Source organism: Helianthus annuus, chromosome 16 (assembly GCF_002127325.2).
Source record: "Helianthus annuus cultivar XRQ/B chromosome 16, HanXRQr2.0-SUNRISE, whole genome shotgun sequence".
Taxonomy (NCBI): Eukaryota; Viridiplantae; Streptophyta; class Magnoliopsida; order Asterales; family Asteraceae; genus Helianthus; species Helianthus annuus.
Window position 1 is genome coordinate 7,358,447 of NC_035448.2, and position 25,557 is coordinate 7,384,003.

The 25,557-nt window shown below is 40.1% G+C and overlaps 1 protein-coding gene across 1 annotated transcript; it reads right to left on the reverse strand.

Annotated features, from left to right (window-relative positions):
* Positions 1-2,057: 2,057 nt before the first annotated feature.
* On the reverse strand, positions 2,058-24,977 carry LOC110918920. The gene is made up of 4 exons (XM_022163198.1): positions 24,746-24,977; positions 7,688-7,971; positions 6,998-7,640; positions 2,058-2,104 (listed from the first exon to the last, which is right to left on the reverse strand). Exons 1-4 carry the CDS (start codon positions 24,975-24,977, stop codon positions 2,058-2,060), a joined length of 1,206 nt encoding a protein of 401 aa, XP_022018890.1.
* Between the last annotated feature and the right edge of the window lie 580 nt (positions 24,978-25,557).

A 25,557-nucleotide genomic window follows, 5' to 3' on the forward strand; every position in this document is an offset into this window, starting at 1 on the left:
ATTAAATCACTTAAGTTTTGCACCATCATCTTCCTCAGACGAATTTTGTAACCGACTAATTTTGATGGAAAACTTTAATGATTATTAATTGGTATGGAAACTGATAATCTTTTAGTCTATGTCCAAAATCACTCAACATTCGCACAGGAATTTTTTTAAAAGAGAGTGAGAGAGTCACGAGAGTTGGAGAAGAGCATCCCATCTCCGACGAAGTTCCGATCACTCCACCCACCATGACCGGTCCGAATAATAAAAAATTTATATTTTTAAAAACCCTCGTGTATTAAATGGGTTGAATAAATATGATTTTAATTATTTTAATTATTTGAAAGTTAATATCAACTTTGGAATTCGTATGAATTCTTATTAGATTTGATTAAATATTATTGATAATAAAAATTTGTATTAGATTAGATTTTAGATTTGATTAAATATTATTAATAATAAGAATTTGTATTAATTTAGATTAAATATTATTATTTTTAGTATTATTAATAATTTTAATCAATTAAATGAGAGAATGACAAGTGCCCCAAAACAGGTTTCTTTTATTTGTACTAGCGGTAAGACCTGTGTGCAAACACGGGTCGTTTCTTAAAAAACCATGCATAGCCCATATTGACAGAGAGTAAAAAAATAATTACTGCAGACTTACAAAATTGATATAAATTAATGATCAATAGCTTTATTCAACAACAATTCCATTATGTTGAGAGTAAACTACTTTACAAAATTACTTTAATGATAGGGTGACTTGGGATTTTGTAAAAATGTTTGTTTTTGTACTAATTTACAAAATTACATACAATTCAAGAAAACAAAACAACAAATTGAACAGATGTTGAGTTATTCAAAGTTCTGTTGAATACTAAATGAGATGTTGACCAAAATTCAAACAGATGTTGTCCAAAAGTCAATCAGATGTTGAGCAATAGTCAAACAGATGTTGACCTTAAACAGATGTTTGGTTTAACGCCACAGATCTGTTTATGGCCAAACATCTGTTTAAGTCCAAATATCAGATATAGAAGGCCAAACATCTGTTTAAGGCAAAACATTTGTTTAAGGTGAAACGTCTGTTTATGACCAAACATCTGTTTAAGCACAAACATCTGTTTCTTAGAAAACCATGCATAGCCCATATTGACAGAGAGTAAAAAAATAATTAGTGCAGACTTATAAAATTGATATACACTAATGGTCAATAAGTTTATTCAACAGCAATTCCATTATATTGATAGCAAACTACTGTTGTCTATTAACAATTAAAAACCTCTGTTGCTTTCCAACAGACTTTACTTAAAAATTTTATCCATTATCTCCAACAGAGCTTGCCAGATGGATAGATAGTAAACAGATATGCATGTTAGTCAACCTATGTTAAAAAGGTCAGTCCACAGAAATTACAAAGGTTAGTAAACAGATGTTAAGAAAATAATGTTATTAACATAGTAAACAGATATGCATGTTAGTCAACATTGTTAACTTCACCAAGTCAATGTTGCATGCGAGCTGATAAATTAATGTCTCCTAGCCCTTTGCACTCTTCATTTGCCTTATCTTCTGCTTGCTTGCCCTTTAGCTTCAGATATTCATAAATATTCTTTGGAGTTTCAAATCCTTGATGTTAGGATCGGAGGCTCTCATGATTGTGTTTGTTTGTAATACATGAACAATGACTGAACATGATTCAATGATTTATGCAGCGGAAAAGAACACAAACTTTGTAAACACAATCAAAGAGGAAAATAGTTTTGATAAACACATGCTTTCCATTAGTCAAAAGATTACAAATTAAATCAAAAGATTACAATGCATGCTTACTGTAACACCCTTAAAATTTCTACTTGAATTTAGTAATAATTCATATGATTTTTATACAAAAGATGTCTAAAATTAAAGCCATAGTTTCAAGAACCAAGTTCTAAGGTAACAAACATTAGTTATCTACCGACTAATTAAAACATCCATAAGTTGTCTAGCAAACGGTTTACATCATAACATTGTTTAAATAGAGTTAATTTATGCGGAAGCTTCAAAAGTTCGTGTTCGGTTCTTCAAAAGCTTGCTTGACCGTCATCCGTAATCCTTGAATACCTAGAAACTGAAATGTTTACATTAAACATTAGTATTAGAGTTCATGGAATTATGGTTTAATCGAAACTACATTAGAAACAGATTCGATTTGCTATGATATACAGAACTTAGCCAACGTTTCCAGACTCTACCGTAACTTACGGTATCTACCGTAAGTTACGGTAGTCATTTTATCATTCTGGTCCACCGTAACTCAGGGGTAAACCACCGTAAACATTTGATCTCTACCGTAAATTACGGTGGATACCGTAATTTACGGTAGCCACTGCAAATCCATGTTTTGTTTGATTTGGTTATTTTGCCCAAACCCGATTCCAAGATTTCTCATTCTAACGATTAACACACTGATTTCTCGTATTCTAATGTGTCTTTTACGAACAATGACGATGACCGAATGATCATACTACAATGCATTAACCTCACATCATTTGATTATTCGACCTGTTTGGCTCATATATAGAATCCTCCATTTTGATGACTACCAATGCGATCTAACCAATTCTTTATATATTATTCAACATAGTGAACATTATCGCTTTAATTCAGCTCAACTTCTATTTTAAGATTCGACTACACGTATGCTAATTATTAAATTACCCAATGTAACGAGTTAAGTTACATACCTTTAGTGCACGCCCTTCAACCGCAATTCACCACTGGCTTGTCCACCTGACGTTCTGGTATCCTTTCCTATAGAGTTCATTTACATTATGTTTAGAACTCTTTTTAATCACATATCGCATAATAGCCAAAACATCACAACTAGGTGTTTTAACTTCAAAATTCTAGTTTCGAGCCTTCTTTGAGGCATTTCAACAAACACTTTAAAGGCAGAATTATACATGATTATATAGTGAATCCCTAGCTTAACATCTAGCCCGAATTTCACATAAATCAACCCATTTTACACAATTGTTAGCTTCTAAGATTCTGAAGTCACTTCACAATTGTCAACTTACACTAGAACAACATCCAATTTCCTAGTGTTTATCAAGTTCTACATAACCCACTAATCACCTACAATGGTGTTCATGAATTTTACTAAAATCTTCACATAATTTCAACTTGTATTTGTCTAGGGTTTGTCCCTAGACACTATATTGTTCCTAATTCATCATAAAACAAACATGCAACCATAAATTTCAGATTATCCCAATCTCATGAGAATTTCAAGTTGAGAGTTTTCATCAAATTTTACATACCTTGTGATCCTCTTGTGATGAGGATCAATAATCTATGCTCGATTTCTGTTTTTGATCAGATTTGGACTCTCAATTTGTGATGAACTAGGGTTTTGATGGAACTTAGGGTCGCCCCTGACTCCTGGTCGATCTCCACAACACAGACAAAATGTGTTTGTGTTTGTGTTTTAATTTAGTTATTTTATTAAAAATAGTTCTCATTTAGACACTTTTAACCCCTCACTTTTCATACTTTATTTGTTTTAGCTCCTAAATACTTATAAGTGACCAACTAACTTGGTTAGTGCCACTCTTAGTCGGTTTATTTCACTATTTTATCCGCAACCATATTGCAAATTTAAGAACTCACATTTTCGGGATGTTACAAGTCCACCCCCCTAAAAAGGTTTCGTCCCCGAAACCAAAGTACGTACCAAATAAAGTAGGGTAGAGACGTCGCATCTCCTCTTCAGACTCCCACGTAGCATCCGAGCCTTTCCTATGCTCCCACTTGATCTTGACTTGATCGATTTGTTTGTTTCGCAAGTGCTTGACCTTTCGATCTAAAATCTCCACTGGTCTCACCGCATAATTTAAGCTATTATCCACTTCGATATCATCATAATGGATATAAGTTGTTTCGTCTGCTAGACACTTCCGCAATTGCGACACGTGAAACGTGCTATGTATTCCACTCAATTCTTCCAGTAGTTCGAGGTGATAAGCCACCTTACAAACCCGTTCAGTGATTCTGAATGGCTCTATAAATCTTGGGCTCAACTTTCCTCTTTTTCTGAACCGTATTATTCCTTTCCAGGGCGATACCTTCAGCATTACTTTATCGCCCACTTGAAATTCAATCGGCCTCTTTCGTTTATCCTTGTACGACTTTTGTCGATCCTGAGCCGCCTTGAGGTGAGTCCGGACCATGTCGATCTTCTCATTCGTAGTTTGGATTATATCAGTAGGTGCTAGTCCTCGTAGACCCACTTCTCCCCAACATACCGGGGTTCGACACTTTCTACCATACGGGGCCATCTTAATGCTCGCGTGATAGCTATTGTTATATGAAAATTCGACCAAGGGTAGATAGACATCCCAACTACCCCCGAAGTCAATAATGCAAGCCCGCAACATATCCTCCACCGTTTGTATTGTTCTTTCACTCTGCCCATCCGTTTGTGGATGGTAAGCGGTACTAATGAACAGTTTAGTTCCCATTTGCTCTTGGAATTCAAGCCAAAATTTCGAAGTAAACCGAGTATCTCTGTCTGACACAATAGATATCGGTACCCCATGACGCGCTATGATTTCATTGGTGTACACCTCCGACATCTTCTCGGATGTATAAGTCTCGCGAATCGGAATGAAGTGAGCACTTTTCGTCAATCTATCCACGACTACCCATATAGCATCAAACCCACGGTTGGTTTTGGGCAATTTGGTCAACAAATCCATGGTGATTTGTTCCCATTTCCAAACTGGGATGTCCAATGGTTGCAATTTACCATATGGCTTCTGGTGCTCCGCTTTGACTTGCAAGCAGGTCAAACACTTCTCCACATATTTCACAATATCTCTTTTCATCCCGGGCCACCAATAGTTTTGTTTCAGATCATTGTACATCTTGGTTGCACTCGGATGAATTGAATATCGGGATTTATGAGTTTCATCGAGTAGAAACATCTTCACCCCACAAGTATTTGGAACCCATATCCTTCCGGATCGAGTCTTCAACCCTTTATTTCCATTCGACAAATCTTTCAACTGGCCGATTATTCTTTCTTTCTTCCAATTCTCCTCTTTCACTGCTTCTGATTGCGCCTCTCGGATACGTTCAAGTATACCCGAGGTCACCACAAGCTGCATCGATCTTACTCGTATTGGGACATAGTCCGCTTTTCTGCTCAGAGCATCCGCCACCACATTTGCCTTTCCGGGGTGATAGTGTATTTCACAGTCGAAATCTTTCACCGTTTCTAACCATCGCCTTTGTCGCATATTTAACTCCTTCTGATCGAAGAAGTATTTTAAGCTCTTGTGATCGGTAAATATGGTGCACTTTACCCCATATAAATAGTGCCTCCATATTTTTAATGCAAATACCACCGCAGCCAACTCGAGATCGTGCGTGGGATATTTCTTCTCGTGTATCTTCAGTTGCCTCGAGGCATAAGCTATAACTTTGCCCCGTTGCATCAAAACGCATCCGAGTCCCGATAGTGAAGCATCCGAATAAACCACCAAGTCTTCGACCCCGTCCGGTAATGTCAGTACCGGAGCTTGAGTCAACTTCTCTTTTAGCGTTTGAAACGCTCTTTCTTGATCTACACCCCAAATGAACTTTTCTTCCTTCCGGGTTAGTTTTGTTAGCGGTGACGCAATCTTGGAGAAATCTTGAATGAATCTCCTATAGTATCCCGCAAGCCCCAAAAAGCTTCTAATTTCCGAGGGGTTCTTCGGGGGATTCCATTTTGACACGGCCTCGATCTTTGACGGATCTACCAATACTCCATCGGCACTTATGATATGGCCAATAAATTGTACCTCTCGTAACCAAAAGGCACACTTAGAGAATTTCGCATACAACCTTTCTCGTCTAAGTGTTTCTAACACCTCTTGTAAGTGGTGTGCATGTTCAGCTTCACTTTTTGAATACACCAAAATATCATCGATAAACATGATGACTGACTTATCCAACATTGGCTTGCAAACCCGGTTCATGAGGTCCATGAAAGCCGCGGGTGCATTTGTTAGCCCAAATGACATCACGAGGAATTCGTAATGTCCGTATCTCGTGTGGAAAGCCGTCTTCGGCACATCTTCCTCCTTGACCTTTAGTTGGTGATACCCCGATCTAAGGTCAATTTTTGAAAACCAGTTCGCACCTTGTAATTGGTCAAATAAATCATCTATCCTCAGAAGTGGGTATCGATTCTTTACCGTGAGTTTGTTTAACTCCCGGTAATCGATACACATACGCGTGCTTCTGTCTTTCTTTTTCACGAATAGTACCGGTGCGCCCCAAGGAGACACACTCGGCCTTATGAATCCTTTGTCAAGCAGGTCTTGAATCTGGGACATCAACTCTTGTAATTCCGACGGTGCGAGTCGGTATGGTGCTTTTGCTACGGGTTTTGCGCCCGGAATCAATTCGATCCCGAACTCTACTTCCCGTTCAGGCGGTATCCCCGGTAAATCCTCCGGAAACACATCTTCATAGTCTCGTACTACTGGTACATCTTCAATCTTCCGTGATTCTTTCTCGGGTTCATTTGCGTATATCATGAATGCCTTGCATCCTCGCTTCATAAGCTTGTGAGCTTTCAACATTGAGCATACTATGGGGTTGCCTCCTTTTTCACCGTAGATAGTGACATGTTTCCCGCTCGGAGATATTAACTTTATTTCCTTACGAAAACACACGACCTTCGCGTGGTGCTAAGATAGCCAATCCATCCCAATGACTACTTGAAATTCCCCCATTGACATCGGGATTAGGTCTATCAAGTATTCTTCATCGTCAATGCTTAATTTGCAGCCTAGACAAACATCACAAACTATAAAACTTTTGTTGTCCCCTATTTCAACATCTAAGGGCATAGATAACTTTGTTAATATAAAAGAAGGATGTCGAATAAATCCATGTGAAATGAAGGATTTATTCGCACCCGTATCAAACAGTACACGTGTTGGAATTGAGTTAATTGTGAATATACCTGAGACTACATCGGGTTCTGTTTTTGCTTCAGCCGCGGTAAGTTGGAAGGACCTAGCCTTCGCTTTGGGAGCTTCTGTTGGAGACTCTTTTGTGTCTCTCTTTCCAACCAACTCGGGACATTCAGACTTTTTGTGGCCGGGTTGATAACATTTGTAGCAAACGGAAACTTTTCCGGGACATAGCGATGCAGTGTGTCCCGTCTTCCCACATACCGGACACGGCTTGTCCTTGAAGCGGCACTCACCTTTGTGCCCCTTTCCACATACTTTGCAACTTGGCGACCCGCCTTTAGCCTCCACTTTCTTCCCCGATTCAGCAGTTCTAGCTTTCTTTGTAGGGCTTGGATTCACATCTTGTGCCCTTCGCTCACCCCTCTCAACTTGCTTCTTTAACTCGATTTCCCGCTCCCGGGCGGTGTTGATGATTTCTGTGAGAGTTTCATATTTTGAGGGAGTCATAAACTCCTGGTATTCAGCACTCAGGATGTTGTAATAATAGTATATCTTCTGCTCTTCAGTGGTGACTAACTCGTCACAAAATCTCAACTTATCTATGAAGATGCCCGTAATCTTATCAATTGATTCTCCCTTTTGTCTTAACTGGAAAATTCCTGTTTGATCCTGTTGATAACTGCTTTGGGACTGTGGTGTTTAAGGAACGGTGCCTTAAACACATCCCAAGTCATGACCCTTGCCGCTTCGGCTCCCATTTCCTTCTTTTTATTGTCCCACCAATCCTTGGCTTGATTTCTCAATTGACCCGTTCCGTAAGCAACAAAGTCACCTACGTCACAGTGGGTTCGTTTAAACACTCCTTCGACGTCACTTATCCATCTTTGGCAGATTATCGGGTCAACTTCCCCGTTATAGATTGGCGGTTTGCACGCCATAAATTCTTTATATGAGCACCCTTTACGATCTCCCGTTTTTTCCTTCATAAGGTTGATACTATCCTCCAACCTTTTAACTCGCTCTTCAACAAGCGACAACACCGTGTTTTGAATTTTGTCTATAAACCCGGATAGACTACCTTCAATTGCCTTCCCTACTTCTTCGGCAATTATTTCTTTCATTTGTTCGGTGCTTGTTTGCACCGGATTATCATCGTTTCCATCAGACATCTTGAAACTGAAATGTTTACATTTAAACGTTAAACATTTCATTTATAGCATTACTTCATTTGTTTCGGTTTAGCCAAGTTCTCAACTTGCTTTAACCGTTCACATTCGGTGCACTTTCCGGGTTTGAGTGTATTAACTTGCTCTTCCCATGCACATCAATTCATTTCTCATTTCTTACATAAATATAATCTGTTAAGATAATAAGTTAATTCTTACCGGACGATCGATCAAGCTTGAACCGAACACTTGTTGACAACCTTAAGCTCTGATCACCAACTTGTAACACCCTTAAAATTTCTACTTGAATTTAGTAATAATTCATAAGATTTTATACAAAAGATGTCTAAAATTAAAGCCTTAGTTTCAAGAACCAAGTTCTAAGGTAACAAACATTAGTTATCTACCGACTAATTAAAACATCCATAAGTTGTCTAGCAAACGGTTTACATCATAACATTGTTTAAACAGAGTTAATTTATGCGGAAGCTTCAAAAGTTCGTGTTCGGTTCTTCAAAAGCTTGCTTGACCGTCATCCGTAATCCTTGAATACCAAGAAACTGAAATGTTTACATTACATTAGTATTAGAGTTCATGGAATTATGGCTTAATCGAAACTACAATAGAAACGGATTCGATTTGCTATGATATACAGAACTTAGCCAACGTTTCCAGACTCTACCGTAACTTACGGTATCTACCGTAAGTTACGGTAGTCATTTTATCATTCTGGTCCACCGGAACTCAGGGGTAAACCACCGTAAACATTTGATCTCTACCGTAAATTACGGTGGATACCGTAATTTACGGTAGCCACTGCAAATCCATGTTTTGTTTGATTTGGTTATTTTGCCCAAACCCGATTCCAAGATTTCTCATTCTAACGATTAACACACTGATTTCTCGTATTCTAATGTGTCTTTCACGAACAATGACGATGACCGAATGATCATACTACAATGCATTAACCTCGCATCATTTGATTATTCGACCCGTTTGGCTCATCTATGGAATCCTCCATTTTGATGACTACCAATGCGATCTAACCAATTCTTTATCTATTATTCAACATAGCGAACATTATCGTTTTAATTCAGCTCAACTTCTATTCTAAGATTCGACTACACGTATGCTAATTATTAAATTACCCAATGTAACGAATTAAGTTACATACCTTTAGTGCATGCCCTTCAACCACAATTCACCACCGGCTTGTCCACTTGACGTTCCGGTATCCTTTCCTATAGAGTTCATTTACATTATGTTTAGAACTCTTTTTAATCACATATCGCATAATAGCCAAAACATCACAACTAGGTGTTTTAACTTCAAAATTCTTTGAGGCATTTCAACAAACACTTTAAAGGCAGAATTATACATGATTATATAGTGAATCCTTAGCTTATCATCTAGCCCGAATTTCACATAAATCAACCCATTTTACACAATTGTTAGCTTCTAAGATTCTGAAGTCACTTCACAATTGTCAACTTACACTAGAACAACATCCAATTTCCTAGTGTTTATCAAGTTCTACATAACCCACTAATCACCTACAATGGTGTTCATAAATTTTACTAAAATCTTCACATAATTTCAACTTGTATTTGTCTAGGGTTTGTCCCTAGACACTATATTGTTCCTAATTCATCATAAAACAAACATGCAACCATAAATTTCAGATTATCCCAATCTCATGAGAATTTCAAGTTGAGAGTTTTCATCAAATTTTACATACCTTGTGATCCTTTTGTGATGAGGATCAATAATCTATGCTCGATTTCTATTTTTGATCAGATTTGGACTCTCAATTTGTGATGAACTAGGGTTTTGATGGAGCTTGGGGTCGCCCCTGACTCTTGGTCGATCTCCACAACACAGACAAAATGTGTTTGTGTTTTAATTTAGTTATTTTATTAAAAATAGTTCTCATTTAGACACTTTTAACCCCTCACTTTTCATACTTTATTTGTTTTAGCTCCTAAATACTTATAAGTGACCAACTAACTTGGTTAGTGCCACTCTTAGTTGGTTTATTTCACTATTTTATCCGCAACCATATTGCAAATTTAAGAACTCACATTTTCGGGATGTTACACTTACAAACTAAACTCCCCCTCAGCCTGATGCTCCCTGGTTGATTGCACAAGATGAAAGGATTGGACATGAGGAGAAGAACTCACTCAGTCAATCAAATGTAACAGTAAAGTATACTGTTCCATTTTGTCACACCCCGATTTCCACGTGTTTCACCGGTGGGCCCGGTGGGGGATTACCGTGACGATGTTGGCAACAATATAGTCAAACCACACAATTATATAAATGCACAGCGGAAGCTTAAAGATAAATATATACTTCAACCTCTGGTTGTAATATCAAATGTATTACAGAAGTTGAATATATCCACAGCGGATCAAAATAATAATAAAATATTGTTCATTCAGATACGGCATCGAGTTTGCGAGACTATTCGTGATGCTTAGGAAGCTAATACCAGCCCATTTCGTATAGTACCTGCACTTAATCTTTTTAGGGAAAATACGTCAGTTTACACTGGTAAATACATTCAACTGACACATTTGAAAATGTTTATTAAAATTGATTTGAATGCACAAGGCACAAACTCTTTTATAACTTGGGAAAATTATTAAAATCTTGTGAACGTTTTACATGTTCTTTTATGCGTTCAGTAGCCCGGGTCGTGCCGGGTTAAAGATTTATAGACACACCACATCGCGTAAAACCGTAGTATAAAAACCAACGGCTACGTCTTTTAATTTAATGTCGACAATATATACCGGGTGTACGCCTACACCGGGATGCCGATGGTCGTGGCCATTTCGTAAAATGATGCCAAGGATATCCGGGACAACGGTCATTAAACCCCCCAAAGGCTTTTAAGAAACAAAACTGTTTAAATGAGCCGATCATATTATTTAATTAACCACCTAAGCGATGGAAAAATATAATGCTCAATCAAGCGGTATTAACATACCGTAACCCAAGCCCGTATAGGGGAAATAAGTTAAAGTATTTACCTTTGCAAGTATTATTCCTTAGTTTGATTAAATCACCGATAGCTTTTACTGGGCTCCTAATCTGGAACGAAGGTTTTAATTAACCTCTTAGAATCCTAACGGGTCTTTACATTGGCCGTAGCCTAGACCGGTTGGTTCCGGAATATAAATATGGTTTAATCGCGCGAAAAGGCGAAAACCGAGAATGGAATGTGATTCTGCCCCAAACAAGTTCAGAGACTTGTTTTATATGGGTTCAAGGTTCACACTCTGGATTTTGGGGTTCAAATAATATAATTTGACCCGTATCGGCTAATTTATGAAAACTAGTTTCATAAGCCGAACCGTGCGCGCAATAGGCGAAACGGTTAACCATGAGAGTCTTACGCTTATTTCCTGAGTCAATATGCCTTAAAGAGGTTGTGGTATCAGTAGGATACCTCCCGTGATGCCCGTAACGAGTTTAAGTTAATATTACGCCCCATAGGGGCTTTTCGGTCATTTTAAAGACTTTAAAAGGGCTTTTCGAGTTCTACAGGAAATCTGAGTTTCCCGAACAGTTTATAAAGTCTAAAATACTTTATTTATTATTTAAAATCAGTAGCAACTGGAATCGGGTCAAAAGACCTTGTAGAACTCATGTTTTGGCCAAAAAGGGCATATTCGGTATTTACCGAACCGTAGCCATAACCGCAGGTTATGAGCGAGGTAAAAATTATCAAAAATCTCTAAAATTCCCAAAATATTATTTTATAACAGTGGGTAAAAGTTTTGGTGACGAAATCTTGGTTTAGATAGGTGTTATGCTAATTGCGCCTTTTATTACAAAAGTTTATTTTAACCGCGCTATTTAGCATAACTCTCATTCTAGACCTCGGATTGACGTGAAACTTTAAGGGCATGCTTATAATTTAATAAGCAAGGTTCTGGTCCGTTCACGTGTCCGAAATACTCGTTTTATTTTCAAAATGGCGTTACGGTCAACTTTTAGGCGATTAACGGAAATGCGCAAAAGACTCGGATAACTCATGAACCGGTCACAGAGGGTTATACCATTATGTAACCTGGTCCTAAGAGAGTCCTAAGGCATATCTATACCTCACTAAAACGGGTCAGAACTGAAGTCAATGCAAAAGTCAAACTTTTGCGACATTCGGCTCCGAACCGGGTCAATATAGCAAACGGTCGATTCAAACGAGCGCAAACAAGTTTATATACTTATTATCATGTTTTATGATTGTCAAAACAGGTTTCATAGCATATACATTACAGATTATGTACAAAATGGCAAAACGACTTTCTGTTGACTTTTTAAGTGCGCGTTTGACTCGATATTTGACATAGTTAGAGTGGTGATCAGAGGGAACCCTTTTAGGGGTTTATTACCCACATAAATACCAACTCAAAACTACTTTTGATCCGACAATTCACTGGACCATTTGTGAATTATCGTTATGACAACCGTTAGTTACGACGGTTGAGTTTATAAGCTAAATCTATGGAAATATAAGACCAAAATGGATTTGAACGACTTACAGAAGTTGTATCTTGCTTAGAGAGCAGAGAATAAGCTTGAGAGCTTCTTAGAATGATCAGTTGAGTGTTTTTGAGTTGTGTGAATGTTATGAGCCAAATGTGGCTATTTATAGTGAAGTATAGCACACAAGATCATCACACAACACCTACAACAGGTCATGGATGATGGGCAGGTGTCCCATAGAGCTATGGGTCGAGTAGGGGGTGCCCATGCCTCATTTATTGGCGTTTTGATCGTTCACAAGCTCAAAAGGCAAGAAACTACAATTATTCTGCATCTGGGCGTCTAATGCGGCCCGCATGGGAGTTCCATGCATGTTTAGTGCGGGTCGCCTGAGATTTAAATATCAGACGAGTAAAAGAGGTGGCTCGCGGCCCGCCTCAACTTAAGCCAAAACATCACGCGGGTCGCGAGGGGCCTGTTTTTCAGATTTTTAAAATCTTTTATAATCATTACGAAATCCTGGTAATTAATAACGAAATCTTTCGTAATTATTAACCTGACCTTTCGGGTTTGAAGGGGTAACTTTGCGGTTTGGCCCTCGGTTAATTACAACTAAGGACCTCGTGTTATTTACCCGCGTTGTTAAGTCCCCGGTTAGTTTATTAATTATTCAGAAAGTCTTAACTTTCATTATTGACGCTTTTAACCCTTCTCATACGAATTTGATTATAACTTTCTCGTTTCAAAACGAAACTTCGCGGAATTTATACAATATGTTCTAGCGAGTGTATAGTACTGTTACAAAGCCTCAGGAGCGTTAAAGGGTCACTCAGAGGTATAATTAAACATGTTGACACAGTTAACCCCTGTAGCTTGTAATCTCTCACTTTCTTCCGCGTTTCGCTTCCGCACGATCCATGATTTATTCGTTTGAAGGTACAAGCACCATTTAGGGTTACTATACAGTATATTTACCCTTGTTTGACATTTATAACCCTCGAATTTATATACTTTCAAGGTTTGTCAATATTAGTCCTTTATTTAATATCAATGCCACGTGTAAACCAATGACACGTGTTAACACATTATTGGACACAAAATTTTCGAGGTGTTACATCCTCACCCCCTTAAAATAAATCTCGACCCGAGATTTACTCAAATAAATAGGGGTACTTTTCTTTCATTGTGTCTTCGACTTCCCACGTATATTCGGGACCTCTACGAGCATCCCATTTGACTTTTACAATCGGTACGTGCTTTCTTCGAAGCTTTTTCACCTGTCGATCTTCAATCGACAAAGGTTTTTCTACAAACTTTAAGCTCTCATCTATATGCACATCTGTGTGTGGAATTACCAATGATTCATCGGCGAAGCACTTTTTGAGATTCCAGATGTGGAACACGTTGTGAATTCCATTGAGCTCTTCAGGCAAGTTCAACTTATAGGCAACTGATCCGACACGTTCAATGACCTCAAAAGGTCCTATGTATCTCGGACTCAGTTTGCCTTTCTTGCCGAAACGCATCACCCCTTTCCAGGGCGATACTTTAAGCAACACCTTTTCACCCACTTCGAAGTGAACATCCTTACGCTTTGGATCAGCGTAGCTCTTCTGCCTATCGCGGGCAGCCTTGAGACGTTCCCGAATCTGGACAATCTTGTCCGTTGTCTGGAAAACTATCTCTGGTCCCGATAATTGGACCTCTCCTACTTCCGCCCAACAAACAGGCGATCTGCATTTCCTACCGTATAATGCCTCGAAAGGCGCAGCCTTTATGCTGGTATGGTAGCTATTATTGTAGGAGAACTCGATTAGGGGTAGATTCTTATCCCAGTTACCACCTAAATCGATCGCACACGCACGAAGCATGTCTTCCAACGTTTGAATGGTACGCTCACTCTGACCGTCCGTCTGTGGATGGTAAGCCGTACTGAAGTTCAAACGCGTGCCCAAAGATTGCTGGAAACTCTTCCAGAAGTGAGACGTGTATCTAGTATCCCGGTCGGAGATAATAGACACAGGTATGCCGTGTAAGGCTACAATCTTATCAACATAAAGTTGGGCTAACATATCGGAGCTATACGTCTCCTTGATGGGTAGAAAATGAGCTGATTTAGTCAGCCTATCAACTATGACCCATATTGTATCGTTTCCTTTCCTGGTTTTGGGTAACTTGGTTATGAAGTCCATAGTTACGCATTCCCACTTCCACTCGGGGAGCTCAGGCTGTTGTAGCAAGCCGGACGGCTTTTGGTGCTCGGCTTTGACTTGAGCACAAGTCAAGCACTTTGCTACGTGGGCGGCCACAGACTTTTTCAAGCCTATCCACCAATAGTTTGCCTTTAAATCTTGATACATCTTGTCTGCACCAGGATGGACCGAATATTTGGAACTATGGGCTTCCTGGAGGATAACATCTCGTAGTCCTCCATAAATCGGAACCCATATACGTCCGTTCAGTCTAAGGATTCCATCCTTGCTAAGAGTTAACTGCTCCTCAGTTACTCCTAACTTTTCATTAGGATAATTAGCTTCCAACACAGCCTCTCGCTGTGCAGCTAAAATCCTTTCAATTAAATTGTTCTTGACCTCAATGCTCTTGGCATTGATTCGAATAGGTTTTACCCTTTCTTTCCTGCTTAAGGCATCAGCGACCACATTCGCTTTGCCGGGATGGTACCTGATCTCGCAATCATAGTCATTCAAGGTTTCCATCCAACGACGCTGCCTCATGTTCAACTCCTTCTGGTTGAACAGGTGCTGGAGGCTTTTGTGATCAGAATAAATCACAAATTTAATACCATAAAGGTAATGCCTCCACAATTTTAGTGCAAATACAACGGCACCCAACTCCAAGTCGTGGGTGGTGTAATTCTTTTCGTGCACCTTTAATTGCCTTGAAGCATAGGCAATCACCTTGCCCTTCTGCATAAGCACACACCCCATGCCCGTGTGTGATGCATCGCAGTAAACTATGAATTCATCTGTACCCTCCGGTAATGTCAGCACAGGTGCGTTGCTTAGCTTTTGCTTCAGTATTTCGAAGGACTCTTGCTGCTTTGGGCCCCAAATAAACTTTTCTTTCTTCTTGGTTAGGGAAGTCAAGGGCGCAGCAATCCTCGAAAAATTCTCAATAAACCTCCTGTAGTACCCTGCTAACCCCAGGAAACTACGGATTTCGGTAGGCGTCTTTGGCTCTTGCCAGTTCATGACCGCCTCTACCTTAGCGGGATCCACTTGGATACCACGCTCACTCACAACGTGACCTAAAAACTGAACCTCTCGTAGCCAGAATTCACATTTCGAGAATTTGGCGTAGAGTTTCTCACGCTGTAGTAATTCGAGAATGCAACGGAGGTGCTTCTCGTGGTCAGCTTGGTTCTTGGAATATATAAGGATATCGTCGATGAAGACTATGACAAATTTATCCAAATACGGCTTGCAAACGCGATTCATGAGATCCATGAACGCAGCCGGTGCATTTGTGAGCCCAAAAGGCATCACTAGGAACTCGTAATGACCATAGCGAGTCCTAAATGTTGTCTTATGTACATCCTCATCTCTGACCCTTAGCTGATGATAGCCCGACCTCAAGTCGATCTTCGAGAAATAGCTTGCTCCTTGCAGCTGATCGAATAGATCATCGATCCTCGGTAAAGGATATCTATTCTTTATGGTAACTTTATTTAGCTCACGATAATCGATGCACAAACGCATCGATCCGTCCTTCTTCTTTACAAATAGGACTGGTGCTCCCCAGGGAGATGAACTAGGTCTGATAAAACCTTTCGCCAGCAGTTCATCCAACTGGGTCCTTAGTTCTTTCATTTCTGTTGGAGCTAGCCTGTAAGGTGCTCTTGCTATCAGAGCTGCTCCAGGAATGATGTCTATTCTGAACTCCACTTGTCTATCTGGTGGCAAACCAGGTAGTTCTTCAGGAAAAACCTCGGGGTATTCAGAAATGACAGGAAGATCCTCGATCCTCGGCTTAGGTTCTTCAATTATCACCTGAGCCATGTAAATTACACAGCCTCTGTTTAAACATCTAGAAGCTTTGAGCATGGATACGTCCTCGGGTAATCCGTACTGCGTATCTCCTCGAATGGTAAGCGTTTCACCACTCGAAGTCCTTAGCACTATATGCCTCTTGCCGCAAATAATCTGGGCCTGATTACGGGATAACCAGTCCATGCCTAGGACTATGTCGAAACCCGCTAGTTTGAAGGGAAGTAGAGATAGAGGAAAAGAATGGTTCTTAATGGACATTTCACATCCTTCTAGAACAGTGGAGACGGTTTCTATCGTGCCGTCTGCTAACTCTACCTCGTATTTCATATCTAGGGTTTTGATCGGCATGTTCAATAGTTTACAAAACTTTTGGTCTACAAAGGACTTATCAGCGCCAGAATCGAAAAGTACTCTTGCAAATATATTATTTACGAGAAAAGTACCTGTAAGCACATTGTCGTTCTGTACTGCCTCCTTTGCATCCATGCGGAATACTCTAGCATTAGTCTTCTTTGTCTCCTCCGCCTTTTTGGCGTTCTTAGGGCAGTTACTCTTGATATGCCCCTTTTCGTTGCAACCATAGCAGGTTGCATCCTTGATCTTCTTGCATTCCACAGTCTTATGATCCTTGGACTTGCACAGTCCACAGGAAGGAGTCTTTGGTTGTGACTGTGAATTCGATGTAAACCTGCACTTCCCAGAGTGGGGTTTCTTGCAGATTTTGCAGTTGGGTCTTTCACCGGTTTGCCCATCCTTCTTCGTCTCAGCCCCTTTCTTGCCGTCACCGTTTCCACGGTGCTTCTTTCCAGATCTTCGTGAGGTATCATCCTCACGTTTCCTCTTCTCAGCCTCCTTGCTCCTTAGGGTTCTCAGACGTACCGCGTCTAAAGTGAGAGACAAGGAGAGGTCAGTAACTGACCTGAAGGTCGTCGGCCGGGAGGCCTTTACACTCGCCTTTATCGCAGGCTCCAAGCCCCCAATGAAACGGGCGATTCTTCTAGACTCTGGTGTCACAAGGTACGGAACCAGGCGAGACATCGTATTGAAGCTCGTCAAATAAGCCTGGCAGTCCAGGTTCGTCATCACCAGTGACACAAAGTCAGCCTCGATCTTCTCAACCTCATGCTGAGGGCAGTAGTTTTCCTTAATGAGAGCAATAAATTCCTCCCATGTCATCTTGTATAAAGCAGACTTACCCGATGCCTGCACCAACGCTCTCCACCATGCCAGGGCCTCGCCCTTAAATGACTGGGACACATACTTCACCACATCCCTCTCTGCACACCCGCTGATGTCCACAATAGTGTCCATCTCATCTAGCCAGGTGATACAATCAACAGCACCTTTCTCCCCTGTAAATTCCCGGGGCTTACAAGATACAAAGTATTTGTAGGTGCAACCCTTAGCATTGGATGCATCAGTATATTCTCTATCGCGATGAACGCTGTTCTCAGTGGACGAGTGTTTGTCGTCATATTTGGGTTGAGAGGGTGGTTTGGAGTGTGTCTTTGGTTTAGAGGGTGGTTTTGATACGGTTCTGCCTTGGGACTCAGTATATTGACGATCAAGAGCTGCCTGAACAGCATTGTCAATCAGAGCCTTTAGCTGTGCGCCTGTCAGACGCACTGGCGCATTGTCGTAGTCATCTTCATTAGTATGGCTATTCTCTCCATTGGGATCCGCCATTGTAACTCGAATCTGTTACAGAAGATAACAAAATTTTATTCAGGAGATTATTATATAATTGTCTTTTATGACAATTTGTCAACCATGGTAACAGAGACCATATTTGGTTAACTTATTACTCATTAATTATTAGGATTTGAATATATCCTATTTCAGCTATAACAATAATATTGGCGGCATAAAGCCTAATCACGAAGATGTTTTATAGTGTTAGCCGAGATTACAGAGAATCAAAGGCGTAGAGAATTCGAACCATAGTTCTTGTATCTCATTCTGACAGGGAGTCATAGACCACCACTGTCTTTTGTCTTTATAAGACTATCATTTCGGCCCATAGGCGCTACACCACTAATGGATGTTTCAATATAGTTGGCCCGTAGGCACTACATCACTAATGGATGTTTTAATAAGGTTGGCCCGTAGGCACTACATCACTAATGGATGCCTTTAATATGATTGATCACTTGCATAGGTGATTTAACCCACGATTTATAAATCATTTAGTTGGGCTTTGAAATCCTTAAAGGATTATTGTATAAGAATGACGCGCGTGATTTTAACGAATCACATCTGCCATGGTTGTTAACATGCTTGCAGCGGTTAACAAGGAATCTGAATCTTTTAATTAAGTCCTACCATCTTGACCGGATCTTAAAAGACACCAGGCTAGGTTTCACTCGTAAGATTCTTTATTTAGGCAGATCAATATAAAAGGATTGGTTTTGATTTATTTCATACATATTAAAACAAAACTCATAACATACATTCCATAATCTCAAATACTATTACATATTGCCCTAAACGGGTCTTTCAAATAGTACATACCTCCATAGAGGTATAAAATAAGTGACAAGTCCACGCAGGGACTAACATAAGATAAGTGTCCATGCAAGGACTAAAAGATAAGTCCACGTAGGGACTGAAATACGATAAATGTCCACGTAGGGACTTCTTTTAAAGTAGAAATCACATTAGTACAACTATTAAGGGCTAGTGGTCACGTTTCTTCTTTTTGCCCTTTAGTAGGTTCGCCAAGCCCTTGAGAAATCCTCGGTGGCTCTTTTTCTCTTCTTCGAACTCTCTCTCCACACGATCTAGTCGATGGAGTATCTCTTCTTGTTCAGGAGGAGAGAAACATGGTTGTGGCGCTTGTTGCGGAACTGGGGGTCTGGGAGGTATTGGATACCCATGAACTGAGTAGTCCGGTGGTCCCATGTTCCCATGAGCTCCGTCGGGGTAGCGCGCATTATATCTAGCCGACACCACATATGGGTCGCGCTCATAATTATAGTTGTATTGTGCTTGTGACGGTTCGAACGGGTTGTAAGCCGTTGGACCCGTGTAAGCAGGTATGGGTTGGTCATACCCAAATGGTGGCGAATTTGGTGCAGCTGGTGCGGAGTTCGCCTCCTGTATAGGACTTGAAGGTCCTTCTTCTTGTAGTGGCGGATAGTGGCTACTACTAGAGTGTCGAGGGGTGCTGAAGTGGATACCCCCTCCTCCTCGTGTGGACATACGCGCATTCGTCCTCCTACGCCTTGGCGGATCAGGTATTACTGGTTGCGCCGGTGGCGGAGGTGGTGGCGTAACTGCCTCAAAGCGTGAATCCTCAGAGGGATCCTGTGGATGTCGCGGTTGTTGTGATGTCTGTTGAGGTGGCGTGTAGTACCACTCATGTCGGTCGAACAACGCTTGGAAACTGTCTGGTCCCTCATAGGGTGTGCCATGGAAAGATGACCCATCAGAGACTTCTATCGGATGCGTGGGCGTACCACGAGCAGGTTCAGTTGGATCAGTATCTTCATCCATATGGTCCTCGGAGAAGTGATCCTGTGGCCCTAATGGAACAAAGCCTGAAGGTTCCTGTATGTAGTCAGCCGGATTAAACTGACCTATGAAGTATGGAGTAGGGTCGTCGTAATTTCGGTGCGATACCGAACGTTGTAGAGGTATGACGGAAGGTTGTGGGTTGTTGGGATCATTCTCTGAGTTTGGCCCAAAGGAGTGCCGGTATGATGGCGTCGAGCTGTGCGAGGTGGAATGCCTCGCGGGTTCGTAAAGATCTCTTCGCCGTTGTGGTTCTTCGCTCCTTGTCATCGAAGGAGGTCTTGTTCCTGACGGCCCAGCTTCGTGATCGTGATGTGTCACGATATCTCCTCTGCCTCTTCTTCCTCTTCCTCTTCCTCGGAATATAACAGGTGGCATTTTTCCTGCTTTATAAAACTTTAAATACCAATAATAAAAGAAAAAGACAAAATTGGAATAACAATTCGAATTTGTCCTAAGTTCTTGTCTAGACTCAAGTATGTGCAATTGTGTCATTGAGATTAAACACATTAGGATAGTGTTTAACTCACTCAATGTTGGCTCTGATACCAACCTGTCACACCCCGATTTCCACGTGTTTCACCGGTGGGCCCGGTGGGGGATTACCGTGACGATGTTGGCAACAATATAGTCAAACCACATAATTATATAAATGCACAGCGGAAGCTTAAAGATAAATATATACTTCAACCTCTGGTTGTAATATCAAATGTATTACAGAAGTTGTAATATATCCACAGCGGATCAAAATAATAATAAAATATTGTTCATTCAGATACGGCATCGAGTTTGCGAGACTATTCGTGATGCTTAGGAAGCTAATACCAGCCCATTTCGTATAGTACCTGCACTTAATCGTTTTGGGGAAAATACGTCAGTTTACACTGGTAAATACATTCAACTGACACATTTGAAAATGTTTATTAAAATTGATTTGAATGCACAAGGCACAAACTCTTTTATAACTTGGGAAAATTATTAAAATCTTGTGAACGTTTTACATGTTCTTTTATGCGTTCAGTAGCCCGGGTCGTGCCGGGTTAAAGATTTATAGACACACCACATCGCGTAAAACCGTAGTATAAAAACCAACGGCTACGTCTTTTAATTTAATGTCGACAATATATACCGGGTGTACGCCTACACCGGGTTGCCGATGGTCGTGGCCATTTCGTAAAATGATGCCAAGGATATCCGGGACAACGGTCATTAAACCCCCCAAAGGCTTTTAAGAAACAAAACTGTTTAAATGAGCCGATCATATTATTTAATTAACCACCTAAGCGATGGAAAAATATAATGCTCAATCAAGCGGTATTAACATACCGTAACCCAAGCCCGTATAGGGGAAATAAGTTAAAGTATTTACCTTTGCAAGTATTATTCCTTAGTTTGATTAAATCACCGATAGCTTTTACTGGGCTCCTAATCTGGAACGAAGGTTTTAATTAACCTCTTAGAATCCTAACGGGTCTTTACATTGGCCGTAGCCTAGACCGGTTGGTTCCGGAATATAAATATGGTTTAATCGCGCGAAAAGGCGAAAACCGAGAATGGAATGTGATTCTGCCCCAAACAAGTTCAGAGACTTGTTTTATATGGGTTCAAGGTTCACACTCTGGATTTTGGGGTTCAAATAATATAATTTGACCCGTATCGGCTAATTTATGAAAACTAGTTTCATAAGCCGAACCGTGCGCGCAATAGGCGAAACGGTTAACCATGAGAGTCTTACGCTTATTTCCTGAGTCAATATGCCTTAAAGAGGTTGTGGTATCAGTAGGATACCTCCCGTGATGCCCGTAACGAGTTTAAGTTAATATTACGCCCCATAGGGGCTTTTCGGTCATTTTAAAGACTTTAAAAGGGCTTTTCGAGTTCTACAGGAAATCTGAGTTTCCCGAACAGTTTATAAAGTCTAAAATACTTTATTTATTATTTAAAATCAGTAGCAACTGGAATCGGGTCAAAAGACCTTGTAGAACTCATGTTTTGGCCAAAAAGGGCATATTCGGTATTTACCGAACCGTAGCCATAACCGCAGGTTATGAGCGAGGTAAAAATTATCAAAAATCTCTAAAATTCCCAAAATATTATTTTATAACAGTGGGTAAAAGTTTTGGTGACGAAATCTTGGTTTAGATAGGTGTTATGCTAATTGCGCCTTTTATTACAAAAGTTTATTTTAACCGCGCTATTTAGCATAACTCTCATTCTAGACCTCGGATTGACGTGAAACTTTAAGGGCATGCTTATAATTTAATAAGCAAGGTTCTGGTCCGTTCACGTGTCCGAAATACTCGTTTTATTTTCAAAATGGCGTTACGGTCAACTTTTAGGCGATTAACGGAAATGCGCAAAAGACTCGGATAACTCATGAACCGGTCACAGAGGGTTATACCATTATGTAACCTGGTCCTAAGAGAGTCCTAAGGCATATCTATACCTCACTAAAACGGGTCAGAACTGAAGTCAATGCAAAAGTCAAACTTTTGCGACATTCGGCTCCGAACCGGGTCAATATAGCAAACGGTCGATTCAAACGAGCGCAAACAAGTTTATATACTTATTATCATGTTTTATGATTGTCAAAACAGGTTTCATAGCATATACATTACAGATTATGTACAAAATGGCAAAACGACTTTCTGTTGACTTTTTAAGTGCGCGTTTGACTCGATATTTGACATAGTTAGAGTGGTGATCAGAGGGAACCCTTTTAGGGGTTTATTACCCACATAAATACCAACTCAAAACTACTTTTGATCCGACAATTCACTGGACCACTTGTGAATTATCGTTATGACAACCGTTAGTTACGACGGTTGAGTTTATAAGCTAAATCTATGGAAATATAAGACCAAAATGGATTTGAACGACTTACAGAAGTTGTATCTTGCTTAGAGAGCAGAGAATAAGCTTGAGAGCTTCTTAGAATGATCAGTTGAGTGTTTTTGAGTTGTGTGAATGTTATGAGCCAAATGTGGCTATTTATAGTGAAGTATAGCACACAAGATCATCACACAACACCTACAACAGGTCATGGATGATGGGCAGGTGTCCCATAGAGCTATGGGTCGAGTAGGGGGTGCCCATGCCTCATTTATTGGCGTTTTGATCGTTCACAAGCTCAAAAGGCAAGAAACTACAATTATTCCGCATCTGGGCGTCTAATGCGGCCCGCATGGGAGTTCCATGCATGTTTAATGCGGGTCGCCTGAGATTTAAATATCAGACGAGTAAAAGAGGTGGCTCGCGGCCCGCCTCAACTTAAGCCAAAAAATCACGCGGGTCGCGAGGGGCCTGTTTTTCAGATTTTTAAAATCTTTTATAATCATTACGAAATCCTGGTAATTAATAACGAAATCTTTCGTAATTATTAACCTGACCTTTCGGGTTTGAAGGGGTAACTTTGCGGTTTGGCCCTCGGTTAATTACAACTAAGGACCTCGTGTTATTTACCCGCGTTGTTAAGTCCCCGGTTAGTTTATTAATTATTCAGAAAGTCTTAACTTTCATTATTGACGCTTTTAACCCTTCTCATACGAATTTGATTATAACTTTCTCGTTTCAAAACGGAACTTCGCGGAATTTATACAATATGTTCTAGCGAGTGTATAGTACTGTTACAAAGCCTCGGGAGCGTTAAAGGGTCACTCAGAGGTATAATTAAACATGTTGACACAGTTAACCCCTGTAGCTTGTAATCTCTCACTTTCTTCCGCGTTTCGCTTCCGCACGATCCATGATTTATTCGTTTGAAGGTACAAGCACCATTTAGGGTTACTATACAGTATATTTACCCTTGTTTGACATTTATAACCCTCGAATTTATATACTTTCAAGGTTTGTCAATATTAGTCCTTTATTTAATATCAATGCCACGTGTAAACCAATGACACGTGTTAACACATTATTGGACACAAAATTTTCGAGGTGTTACACATTTATAGGCAAACCAAACCACTGAAGCATCTAAGCTGATGTCACCATGAAAGTGACATCTAATAACCTAACAACCTTTAACCACTGTTCTTATACAGACTCTGCTAATCTTAACCACTGATTCTATACAATATAAGTAATAAACTAAACTATTGCTTCTTCCTTCCACTGTTGCATACCAAACACTGATGTTTGATAATCAGTGCTTTCCTCAAAGTTGATCAGTCCTTGAGTGGGCAGTTCTTTAATCCATCAGCAGTACTTAGTTAGCATCAGTAGATTGAACCAGCAATGTTCAATCCTTCACAGTCTTTAGGGCTTCATCAGCAGCCAAAACCCTTCATTATTCAGGATCTTTATTGTCTCATCAGAAGTTCCCTAACTTGTCCTTTAAACTGCAGTTCAAAATCCATAGAACTTGTATCATCCTCATCCCTACACAATATAAGCTCAAGGAGATCTTGTAGATCTTAAACATTCAGGCCCAGTGCTTGTTCCATTGATATGTGCTTTACTTCTCCATTGGATCTGATCAATGTCAATACATGGGTCTTTTGATCAGACATCCATTTTAGTATTTTTGAACCCAATGGGTTTCTTGGGAGAGGTTTATTTACTGATGAGTTGGGAGATTGTGGCCTTGTGAAAATTTGTTGATCAGTACCCTGAGCTTTTGCTAGTTCAGAGTTTTCAGCTGACATTTGTTTGAAGACCTTTTCCATGATGTCATTTGCTGCAGCTATGTCTTCTGCAGTTTCCTTTTCAATCTGCTCTTGCCTTTTTCTTTGATCTAACTCAGTGACCGAGGCATCTGCTGATGTGATCAGTGGTTTAGGAGCACTTATCTGTTTTCGCTCTTTGTGTTCTGGCTTCTGTGGTAAGCTAGGATATGTCATTCTTCTTTTCTTTAACCTTTCATAAGCCTCATCTGTGTATTACTTTGACCATTTTGATATGGCTTTAGCAGATTCAACCTTTGCATCCACCAGCTCTTGTTTCTTCCTTTTGTATTCAGATGTAAGTTTATCAATGGCCTTTTTGTATTTGCTCCAGTTTGGAGCTGTCCTTTTCTTACTTGGATCATTTTTGATTCTCTTGATTCTGTTTACCTCATGCTTTAGTGCAATGAGTGGCCATTCACTGAATTGTTCTTCTTTGGCTGGATAAAACTTTTCTTTCATGATGAATGCCAGATAATCCTTTCTCATTTCCTTTTGTAGGGCAGCATGAGGTGGCATGTTTGACATGTCTTTGCTCAGGTCTCTTGCATAATCTTCCATTTGTTTGACATTAGTGAGTAAAAATTCCATTCTTTTAGAAATGGCTTCATCACCTTGATCTTTACATTCAATTCTAGCTCTTATATCTGCCTGCCTGGCCTTGACTTTTAGATACTCATTCATATTTACTGGGTTCCTGAAGCCCATGAGAGAAGGAAATCTTCTTTTTAAAGGATCATCCATCGTATAGAATTGT